General features: G+C 48.2%; 1 protein-coding gene across 4 annotated transcripts in view; it reads right to left on the bottom strand.

The window, feature by feature from the left end:
- Nucleotides 1-11,373, bottom strand: part of BAIAP2 (BAI1 associated protein 2) — a 114,183-nt gene that overhangs the window by 40,925 nt on the left and 61,885 nt on the right. For all 4 annotated transcript variants that reach the window (XM_018566509.1, XM_018566512.1, XM_018566511.1 and 1 more), the window contains exons 4-6: nt 5,095-5,156; nt 3,807-3,878; nt 2,796-2,933 (exon numbers count right to left, since the gene is read on the bottom strand). In XM_018566509.1, the coding sequence (XP_018422011.1) occupies nt 2,796-2,933; nt 3,807-3,878; nt 5,095-5,156 (272 nt within the window). The remainder of the gene's footprint in view (nt 1-2,795; nt 2,934-3,806; nt 3,879-5,094; nt 5,157-11,373) is intronic.

Here is an 11,373-nt window from a genome sequence, read left to right as displayed (position 1 = left end):
GGGGGTGATGGGCCCCTCGAAATAGGGTGGGGGGGGGGTGACATCTAACTGGGAGTGGGGGTGACCCCGAATTGGGATGGGGAGGGAGTGTGACCCCTGAATGAGAGGGTCCATTATAATCATCTGGTGGACCTTCTGTGTTGCAATGAGGAAAGGTGCAATGTCGGCATCCCTTTAGTAGCAATGACTTCTTAGGGAGCATTTCACCAAAAATGCAATTGCTATTGCAGGGGATGCCTGAAATTTTACTTTGCATCTTAGAGCAGACTTCTGGGAAAATCAGTCGCCCAATCACAGAAGCAGGAAGTGACATTTCTGGGGGCGTTCCCTACACCAACTATGCAAAGAACGCCAATAACATTGGGTGTTGGTGTGAACTTGCACCATTGAGTACAAGGCTTGTCCTTGTGCTGGGACTGTATTGAGCACCGCAGGTGACATTAATGAGCCCCAAATACCTTCTAGGCCAAGAGGCCGTTCAAGTGGAATATTGCTGGATAAACATTGATACCAAAAAAGCACCCTTGGCTAGCACTGTGGTTTGAAGCACCAGAGTCACGGTATGAGTTCCCACCATAAAATTTGCTTTAGGGTTCTAGCACCCCTATACACCCCAATCACATATGCTTGACCATCTTAAGGTGTGCATCCCTGCGACATTGAAAAACAAAGATAAAATATTTAAACCCTCCGCCCCCCCCTCCTCAGTGAAGGCGACAAGCCGGTGAACCGAGCCGAATCGGCCGGTGTGACTTCCAGTGGAATTGAGGGACCAATTAGAGTGTAACGCTATTTAAATATGAATGATCTGCCCGGCATAATCCAACTACATAATCACCTACTTATTTGCTTCCATCTGCCGCTCTGAGCCTCACCCCGGCCGGGAGGAACGTTTCACACACAGGGCGGCTTATAACAGCCTGAAGACGCGTCTTAAAGGAGAACTATGGGGTCAGTGTTTTTCCCCATAGTTCTCCTAAGGGTAACGGGAGGACACAAACTAGCGTAATCCCGTCACCCAAAGCTCAGTATACCGCAAGCAACAGCTAGCGGTATACTGAGACACCGCAGCCGTAGTATAGATCGCGAAGTGAGCGAGCGCCGGTATGTGATCGCTCACTTCCCGATCTACTGAGCCGACCTGTGACAGTCTCAGTGTCACAGGTGGGCTCAGATTATGATGTTGAGTGAAAATCAAACAACCGCACATGTGATATGTACATGAAGTCCCTGAGATACACGCACAGTTCCCGTGTTTTATCCTTACCCACACACACTGCAAGTACCTGTTGACCTGCCAGGAATCTGGTGAGCTCCACATCCTCTGTGAGCCACCAACACTGCACCCCTTTTGGTCAGCCCCAAGCAGGGTTGTCAGTCCTGCTGGACTACAGAACACCTCCCACACATGTCCATAACATAAGAGAATAGACTAGTCCACGGGTAGGCAACCTCAGCACGCCAGCTCTAGTGACACTACAAATCCCATAATGCATCTGCCTCTGGCTGGGAGTCATGCCTATGACTGTCAGTCTTGCAATGCTTCATGGGACTTGCAGCTCCACAACAGTTGGAGAGCCGAAGTTTGACTACCCCTGCTCTAAATCATTACTCTGCTCTCTCCTCCTCCTGGTGGCACATCTGCATAGCGCTAGTGTCCCATTGGCTCCTAGTTCTTGCCTAGTGCAGAGGTTGCCTACCCCAGGAATAGGCATTGCCAATATCCTACAAGAGCGCCCTTCCTGACCACTGAGCCACGCGGACAGTAGTTGTCAAGGCTGAGCCCTGGATCCAGGTCTTGAGTAACTGAAACTTTATTCAGAGAGTCACAAGGGATAACGTGCTCAGGTGATAGCGACCATCTTGCAGCATCTGCTCAAAAGTTAATTGCCGACAGGCTCCTTTCAGTAGCCCCCCACCACCACCTTTCATTACGTAGAGGAACATCTGTATCTTCATTGCCAACTTCTAACCGGCTGCGGGTCGCTGAGCCGGAACGAGTATACAGCTGCTGCATTCTAAACTCCCGACCTGCAGAAGTGTTCCAGCTCAGTGAATCTCTGGCTGTCATGTCCATCCTCTGGCCTTCCTCCCTAAATAATTGTGAACGGCAGTGTAAACTCTTTAAACCTTGACAAGCAAACCCATCACGAGCGAAATATGAAGGCAGCCATTGCCAAGTCTTCCTCCTGGCTATTCTGCTGGCCATACGGTTTCCACAGTCCCCGACACAGAACCACCATAGAAGTGAGGACTTCCGGCTTTTTTTTTTTTTTTTTATTAGCCGCTTGTTCTCTGCCATTGACTTTGACATATCACAGCCAGGCAACCAACATGAGGCAGCAAGCAAGTCATTGCACCCTTGACATGTCCCCTTTAAGTGAATGGCAGCTGTAGATTTGCCGACACTGGTTACCTCAAATGGGCAAATAATGACAACTAGAAGCCATTCCCTCCGGCAGAAGAGCCAAGAAGCTTTATAAATACAGTATGGAGGCTCCGCGAGGTCTGATGGTGGTTCAAACACTTAATGAAAGGGATCGTCCACCCAAAGCTGACATCTCTGTTCAGGGTGGGAGGGGGGTCATGGTTGACCAGCTCGTCAGTCCAAGGACGACACAACATGAACAAGCAATTACATTGTATTTCTGTTTTGACCTTTTACTAATATTTTCCGGTCGGTTTATTAATCGATTTTGAAAATAATCGTTAGCTGCAGCTCTAGTTTACCAGAATGCCGACCTGCAGCAGGACTCGGGTATGTTTGCCTTGTATAATAAAAGCTGAAATCTCACCTGCATCTCTTTGTCGGAATATTTTTGAGGGTTTTTGCTGCCCTGGCTTTTTTTGCGCAGTTTCCTCAGCTCCCCCTGACACTTCTCCAAGGCGTCTCCTTTGTTCTTCTGCTCCAGCTGATATTTCTTTAAAGCCGCCTGCGAAGAATGGACAGAATTAGGGAGGTAGAGAGGGGGTGTACCAAGACATAGATAGAAGGGGTAGGAGTACTAACATGGTGGCAGGGCATAGAAAGAAGGGGTAGGTGTACCAAGATGGTGCCAGAATATATAGAGAGAAGGGGTAGGTGTACCAAGATGATGCCAGGGCACAGAGGAATGTCTGTACTTAGTGCTAGGTCATGGAAGGAGAGTGGGTGTACTTAGATGGTGCAAGGACAGAGGAGGGGTGAGTGTACCAAGATGGTGCCAGGTCATGGAGTGCCTGCACCTAGACAGTGTCAGGTCATGGAGGAGGAAGAGTGGGTGTACCTAGATGGTGCAAGGACATAGGAGGGGTGAGTGTAGCAAGATAGTGCTAGGCCAGGAAGAGGATGGATAAGTGTACCCAGATGGTGCCAGGACATAGAATGGGTGGTTGTACCAAGATGGTACTAGGTCATGGAGGAGGGAGAGTGGGTGGACCTACATGGTGCAAGGACATAGGAGGGGTGGGTGTAGCAAGGTGGTACCAGGCAATGAAAAGGAGGTATAGCTGTACCCAGATGGTGCCAAAACATAGGAGGGGTGGGTGTACCAAGATGGTGCTAGGTCGTGAAGGAGGAGGAGCAGGAGGAAGAAATTAGAAGGTGTTAGGGATGCACTGATACCGATACTAGCATCGGTATCAGTACCAATACCGAGTATTTGGGCAACTACTTGTACTCGCCCAAATGCTCCGATACTTACCCCCGATACTGGAACTTCCAGTCAGGGGGAGGTTTCCTCTGACCGCCAGTGCCATGAGGGAACATGGAGCCGGCTTCCCGGGCAATCGGGAAGCCAGGCGATGGGTAAAAATATACAACTTACATTCAGGTACCGCGAGTCCAGCTCCACCTTCTGCTCCAGCTGCGTCAGCAGTTCATTGTGAAAAGATTTCAGCTGGAAAGTAAAGGAGAAGAAACTATTACTCCGCACACGAAGAAGAAATACAGAAAGAGCTGTAGAGGGGAACTCCGCCTCCATATATTAATCAATGCTATTAACTGTTCTGCATTCCAGATGTGGCAGATTGGCCATCATATCAGCACACATTATACAGACATGGCTTATTGATGTTACCTTCAGGAAACCCAGCCTTGTAGCCATTGCTGGAGTGTAAGTACACATGAAGTGGCTGCAAAGAGGCTGCAGGATATCTGCGTCACTAAGCGTAATGCGTCAGTGTGACCTCCCAGGTATTTATCACCTCTCGCAGAGATGACAGCGCTCCCCCCCTACCCCTGACAATGCCTTCATCTGCTTTTTACAGGTATCCAATAGTCAGACTCGCTCCTGGTTTTTCAGAGGGGCTGCAGAGCGCACTCCATGGATCTCTTGGCTTGGCATTGTGCATGACATCAGCAGCCAGCGTGCCAGCCGCAGACACGGAGTTTGTCGGCCGCAGGAGTCCAGGACAGGAATAAGACGCGCTGACAGGTCCGCCCGGAAGGATGAGGCTGAAGTGTTACTGAGGGATGAGAGGAAACAGATGGCGGCACATACGGAGAAGGAGCAGACACACTGATCGGCAGGTGGGAAGCGAGGGAGGGCGAGCAGAGCAGAGAATGCTGAGCTGTCAGGATTTATCACGATGGCCGCGAAGACCGACACTGAAGATACGCCATCGGGCAACGCAAAGGCAACATTCATCATTTTATCCTCAGAGTGAGTGTAACTAGATAGTGCCAGGACATGGAGAGAAGGGGTAGGTGTACCAAGATGGTGCCAGGACAGAGAGAGAAGGGGTAGGTGTACCAAGATGGTGCCAGGACAGAGAGAGAAGGGGTAGGTGTACCAAGATAGTGCAAGGACATAGAGAGAAGGGGTAGGTGTACCAAGAGGGTGCCAGTACATACAGAGAAGGGATAGGTGTATCAAGATAGTGCCAGGACATAGAGATAAGGGGTAGGTGTACCAAGATAGTGCCAGGACATAGAAAAGGAGTAGGTGTACCAAGATGGTGCCAGGACATACAGAGAAGGGGTAGGTGTACCAAGATAGTGCCAGGACATAGAGAGAAGGGGTAGGTGTACCAAGAGGGTGCCAGGACATAGAGAAGGGGTAGGTGTACCAAGATATACAACTAATATTGATAATAATAAATACTTTCACTTACCATTTCCTCCAGCTGGTTCTGGATCTGCCGGTGAACTTCTGCCATCTGGAAAAGGACATCCCCTGATGATCAGAACAGCGAATGTGATCGGAAAAGAAAAAAACAATAATAATGTATATTAGAGGTCGGTTGGGACCTTCAGCCCGTTCTCATGCAGTAGAGAGGAATATGAAGTCTAAGTAGAGTAATCTGGAGGGAGATGGTGGGATGAGTGCTCAGGCCTTGGTTAATCCTGGACAGGAGCGGGGGAGATATTATTTGGCTTATTTCGCAACGCAAAGAATGATTTGCATTCGCCCACAGCAGCCAGCCAATCAGAAGTCATCTTTTTGCCTGTACCACCTTGCTGGTTGCTGTGAGCTGCTGCAGGGGTTTATTTTTTTGCGCTGCTCTTTGCAATAAGCCGGGTTATTTTCTATCCGCGCCTTATTCCTTATGGAACGGCGAGCGTCACGTGACTCGCGTGATCGCAAATCTTAAATTTTGCAGAGGCCAAAATTTTATAATTTTAAGTCTTAAAAAGGTGAACTCCGGGTATAATTTACTTGCATTGGTCCAGCTTGGCCCGAGGTGAGCATTCCTATGATAGACCTGATCGGTCCACGGGGATCCTGTAAAGCACTGTAGTAGGGATGCACCGTTACCGGTTTTCGGTACAGAGTACCGATACCGGTGCTTCCACTGGCATGGAGCCAGCTTCCAGAGCAAATCGGGAAGCCGGGCGGCATTTCATTACATGCCACCCGGCTTCCCGATTGCCCGGCAAGCCAGCTCCATGTTGTTTGGCTGGCTCGATTGTGATTGGGCAGGAAACCGGCTTCCCAGCCAATCAGCATCGAGCCAGCTTCCCGGCCAATCAAAAAGCCGGGAGGCGGGTCATTACTCGCCACCCGGCTTCCTGATTGCACGGAAAGCCGGCTCCACGTTCCCTTACAGCACTGCCGGTCAGAGGAAATCTTCTCTGACCGGCAGTTCCAGTATTAGGGAAGGTATCGGTGCACTTGGGTAAGTATGAGTACTCGCCCAAATACTCGGTATCGGCACTAGTATCGGTGCATCCCTACACTGTAGTATCCGCTTCTTGTATGGCGCTGTGCTGAGTGTCTTCTCCTCTGATAACACGGGGGGGGGGGGTCATTTGCTCGGCACAGCGGCCATTCAGAGAACATCTAGTATTTTTTTATTTTTTTCAATGAATTCAAGGCGTTCTGATTAGACGAGGGGTGGTGATGACAAAATAAAACTTCCTTGCCCACTCAGAGAATGCCTTGTATCCGTTGATAAAAATACTAGATGTCCTCTGTGCCGAGCAAGTGACAACCTGTGTTTTCAGAGTATGCACTGTAGTAACGCCGACTACTACAGTGCTTTAGAGGTTCCGATTGGCCAATCAGGACCGAGCTGGGCCAATGGAAGTATGCAGAATAATTTCACCTGGAGTTCATCTTTATGGTGCATCTCTAACCAATTTTGTAACATAGGGCAGGAAACGTTTAGAACTCCTGGAAGGTTTTTATTGCTTGGACTATACAGGGAAAGGAGAGCGCCAAAAATGGGTCTGCCAGATGCAACAAATTTCCTTATCAAAAGACTGATCGCCAACATGTTTCAACACGTTGCCAACTCGCCCTTTTTAACCACCAACATATTTAACCAAAAAAAACAATTTGTGTCCCACGATCTCATGGGCCCATTTTCAGCTCTGCTTGCCTGTATACTTCAAGTCTCTATCCATGACCCTACGGAGGGGCTCCAATGGTGTAGGAGAGGTCTCTGTACTGTTCAGTTTACCACCAGGATTGTAAAAGACTGAGCGTGACTCAACCCCATTTATCATGGTTCTTCTTGTGGTTCTTATTACTACTGAGGGGGGTGATCTCACATTTGTCCTGGTGACCATTGTCCCCGAGATACAACATTCTAAAATCTAACAATTGTCACCAGAAGAGGAGGCGAAGGGAATCTTAAAATGGCGACTCCTGTTCTGGTGACAACTCTCTATGGGAAGATTCCCTCTCAGGTTTGCTATCTGAACAGGAAGTGAGATCTCTCCAAAAAAGGCATAAAATAAGTTCGAACAGAGATACATTTCAGAGTGTCAGCCAACTTAAAAATGGTAAATGGTTTTGGAAACTGGTGGGCTTTGTTACGGACTGGTTGATTATAACTCCAGAGGGGAGATCTCCCCATTGCTGGCTCTGTTCTCACCCTTCATTACTACTACAGGATACAAAACAAGCTCAAAACCCAACAAGGAGATGGGGCTCCAGGCTCAATCACTACGGTAGGCCTGTAGACCTGGAAACCCAACCACAGAGATCTCACCAATGGAGTCAAGAGACTGCTAGAGTTATGTTCCACCTAAAACATGTGAATTCTACAAAGTGTCTAATATAAATAAGTCATCCATCAAAAAACACCAAACGGAGCCAAAATACATTGGCACCATCTTACTCAACCGGAGGCCTGAAGACACAATTAGGACATGAAAGAAGAACCTTCCAGATGAAGTCTTCATAGACTCCAGAGTAGCTGATACATACATGGTACTGCCGAGTCTGTGCTGACTTACAGTGCATCATTTTTTTGTTTTGGATGGACTGATAAGGTGTGAGGACACCTGACAGGTCTCTATGGCTGTCTGGGTCTCCACTGTGGAGATTGACCGTTCACACCAGACACAGTGTTTAGCGGCACGATTCTGGCCAGAACGCACTGCTTCGCATTGCGGCCGGCTCACTGTGTTATTGGGCAGGAGGGGGCATGGCAACGTAGCCACGCCCTCCGGCTGCAATGGGATTGGCCGCACAGGAACGCAAGGCACATTATGCCTGTGGTCCGGTCGGAACAAAATGCTGCAAGCCCTATTTGGCTCGGTCCAGACTGCAGGCATAATGTGTCTTGCGTTCCCATGCGGCCAATCGCATTGCGCCAGAGGGCGTGGCTACGGTGCCATTCACTTCAAAATGGACCAGCACGCTCCCGCCTGCCCCACAACATAGTGAGCCGGCCGCAGTGCGATCTGGCCAGACTCGGGCCGGAACACACCGTGTCTGGTGTGAACGAGGCTTTACTCTTATTTGGTGGCCATTGCTTTTGGGACAGAAAACATTGTGTGTTACCAGGACAGGAATAGAAGGGAAATCCTCCAATGGGGACACTTGTCCAGAGACAACAGTCTAAGAGAGCACGTCACTCACTATGGAAAGTAGCTCACTTCCTGTGGCGTCTACAGGAAGCAAAAGAACATCTCTCCAATGTGGACAACGATGGCCAAAAAGCCTACAGAGACAAAGAATGGAGCCTCACATCCAGAGTCCCAAGAGAAGGTTTTATACCAATTAATCAGAGAAGGTCCACATATAATCGCCAATGCGTTTCAGGGTCATCAGGTCACCCTTCTTTAGGGCTTTGAAAATATTGATGAACATGTAGATAGAATGGTGTGCATTTGTTCTACAGCAGCTGGTTCCGGCGGTCTAGTGTTTAACCATCCCTTACTCTATCCAAAATAAATAAGATTTTGGCGCTAGCTATACTTTACGTGACAGGTTTAGTTTCTGCCAACGGAAGTAAATATAAGTGTTTCAGTGCAGCAAAGTTTACCCACAATATAATTTTTGGGTGGGATAACCAGATTCGGAGACAGATGGTCTCCTTCGCTTGTCCTTGCACAGCAGCCTGACCTTCATTGAGGTAACATAACACGTCTTAGTTTGTCTCCAAGTCATAACCTTTTGCCAAGTCGCCCATTTCAGGACATTAGCCCCTCTGTAGAGGTTGCTCAAGCAATCTGGAACACAAATTGGGATACCGAGGCTACGGCACAAAGATAATGCAGGCAGCCGAGGTCGTGTATTTTCTCCATTACCCGTTAAAATGAAACATTTATACTCCGTTCCCGTAACAATGAACGGCTGGTGCCCTTTAAAAGGGGTTTAAAATAGAACTTCCTGTTTCTACAGAAGGGGAAGTGGGAAGCTCTGAGGGGGTGCCGGCTCCGAGATGACTGTACGGTTCCCTGCTTGCTACCCGCCATCCTATGTAGATGCTGCTTCACCTTTCTATCTGCTCGTCAATTAGACAAAAAACAAACAAATCAAATCTCACTTTGTATCATTTTATCATCAAAGAATACAGAAAAATTAATCCAGATCCAAATTGTACAAAAGAAAAGCTTTTTTTTAAAGCAAATCTGACTACGCACCTTGGAATCTGATTAAGTGCTTCCACTGACTATGTAGTGTTAACGTCAACCTGGACCATTGAAAGTGTTTTGTTGATCCTGCCAAAAATCTTGTGAGCGGATCACTTCCTGTGCTGTTTTTAGTTACATTGTCTCCAGCTGTCTTTATGGATAAAATACCGCCCATGTTATAGAGATGGGGGGGAGGCATCTGTAGTCCTGTCCTAGGGCGACAATCCTGCCTAGGTATAGAAGTGTGAACGTGCATGTTCACCCTAGGACAGGAAAAAAAAACAAAAAAAAATCGGATACAATGGCATCCAGTCAAACTCCTATAGCCATCAAGTATTCCTTCACCGACATCAATAATAAGAGTACAACAGATTTATATACACTATATTGCCAAAAGTATAGGGACCCCCCTCCAAATCATTGGATTCAGGTGTTCCAATCCCCTCCATAGCCACAGGTGTATAGGATGAGGCACCTCGGCATGCAGACGCTTCTACAAGCATTTGTGAAAGAATGGGTCGCTCTCAGGAGCGCAGCGACTACAAGCGAGGTGCCGTGATAGGTTGTCACCTGTGCAATAAGTCCATCCGTGACATTTCCTTGCTACTAAATATTCCGCGGTCACCTGTTACTGGGATTATAACAAAGTGGAAGCAACTGGGAAAAACAGCAACTCAGCCACGAAGTGGTCGGCCACGTCACATGACAGAGCAGGGTCAGCGCATGCTGAAGCGCACAGTTTGCAGAAGTCATCAACCGTCTGCAGAGCCAATAGTTACAGACCTCCAAACTTGGTGTGGCCTTCACATTGGCACAACAGATGAACTCTTAAGACATCAGCACACCAAGACATTTGGGACAATTCCATGCCCCCAACTTTATGGGAACAGTTTGGCGATGGCCCCTTCCTGTTCCAACATGACTGCGCACCAATGCACAAAGCAAGGTCCATAAAGACATGGATGGGGGAGTTTGTGCAGGCCAGTCAAGCAAGCCCGGCCTTCTCCTCCAGCGGTACCTGACCTCACAAATGGTCCAACATTCCCATAGACACACTCCTAAACCTTGTGGACGCCTTCCCAGAAGAGTTGAAGCTGTTATAGCGGCAAAGGGCGGAGCCAACCCAATACTGAACCCTACGGACTAAGACTGGGATGCCATTAGAGTTCATGTGCGTGTAAAGGCGTCCCAATACTTTTGGCAATATAGTGCATGTTCATAATAAATAAGGTGATAACTTTTATAATTATACTAGTACAGAAATGTTTGCACTCATTTCCAGTAACATTGCAGACATTGTTCTATAAATCAGAAGTCCTCTTTCCCGGCCTGCTCACTCTCAGGCGCGCCAATTAGTTATCTTTCTGCAGATCATCATCTATAAATAAGTTTGTTTTGCGCCCCCTTATTTCTCACTTCAGCAGAACGCCGGCTCAGCACCCCATCTTCACCGGGCCTGCTGCAAAGACAAACAACACATTGCAGAGCGTCCCCGAGGAGCTCACTTGTGTCACCGAGAATAATTCCTCCTAATGCAGCAATCCTGCGGGGAGCGCGGCTATTCGCAGCATCGCATTAGCAGGGAGCTGCCAGGGCAGTGTGCTGGAAATTGAATATTCATTGGTGTGTGGCTAAATCCTCTGCCGATGAACAGGTCCAAATCCCCAGGGTGAGCCGCACCTGCTCAGCGGGAGAAGAGTCTGGAATCTCGCATACCGACCTATTGATTGAGAGCTCCATTGTAACCTGGTGATATCAGATCCGCAGCAAAACGGGGGGGAGGGGAGAAGGGATTTTAAAGGATCGAAGTGTACAGGAGTCAACATCTGAACCCCATTCAAAAAGAGAACAGAGATCAACAACAAGAGGACAGAGATGAAATACAGAGGACTGATATTTAAACAAAATAAAATAAAATGGAAGACCAAGATCAAAAACAGACAGAGGACAGATATACACCAATACAGAGATCAACAAATAGGAGGGGAGAGAGATCAACAAATAGGAGGGGAGAGAGATCAACAAATAGGAGGGGAGAGAGAGGGAGGGAGAGAGAGAGAGAGAGAGAGAGAGAGAGAGAG

The sequence above is a fragment of the Nanorana parkeri genome, unplaced genomic scaffold (genome assembly GCF_000935625.1).
Source record: "Nanorana parkeri isolate BGI_ZX_2015 unplaced genomic scaffold, ASM93562v1 scaffold954, whole genome shotgun sequence".
Classification (NCBI taxonomy): domain Eukaryota; kingdom Metazoa; phylum Chordata; class Amphibia; order Anura; family Dicroglossidae; genus Nanorana; species Nanorana parkeri.
The sequence above is the reverse complement of the archived record's forward strand: the minus strand, read 5'-3'. Positions and strand labels throughout refer to the sequence as shown.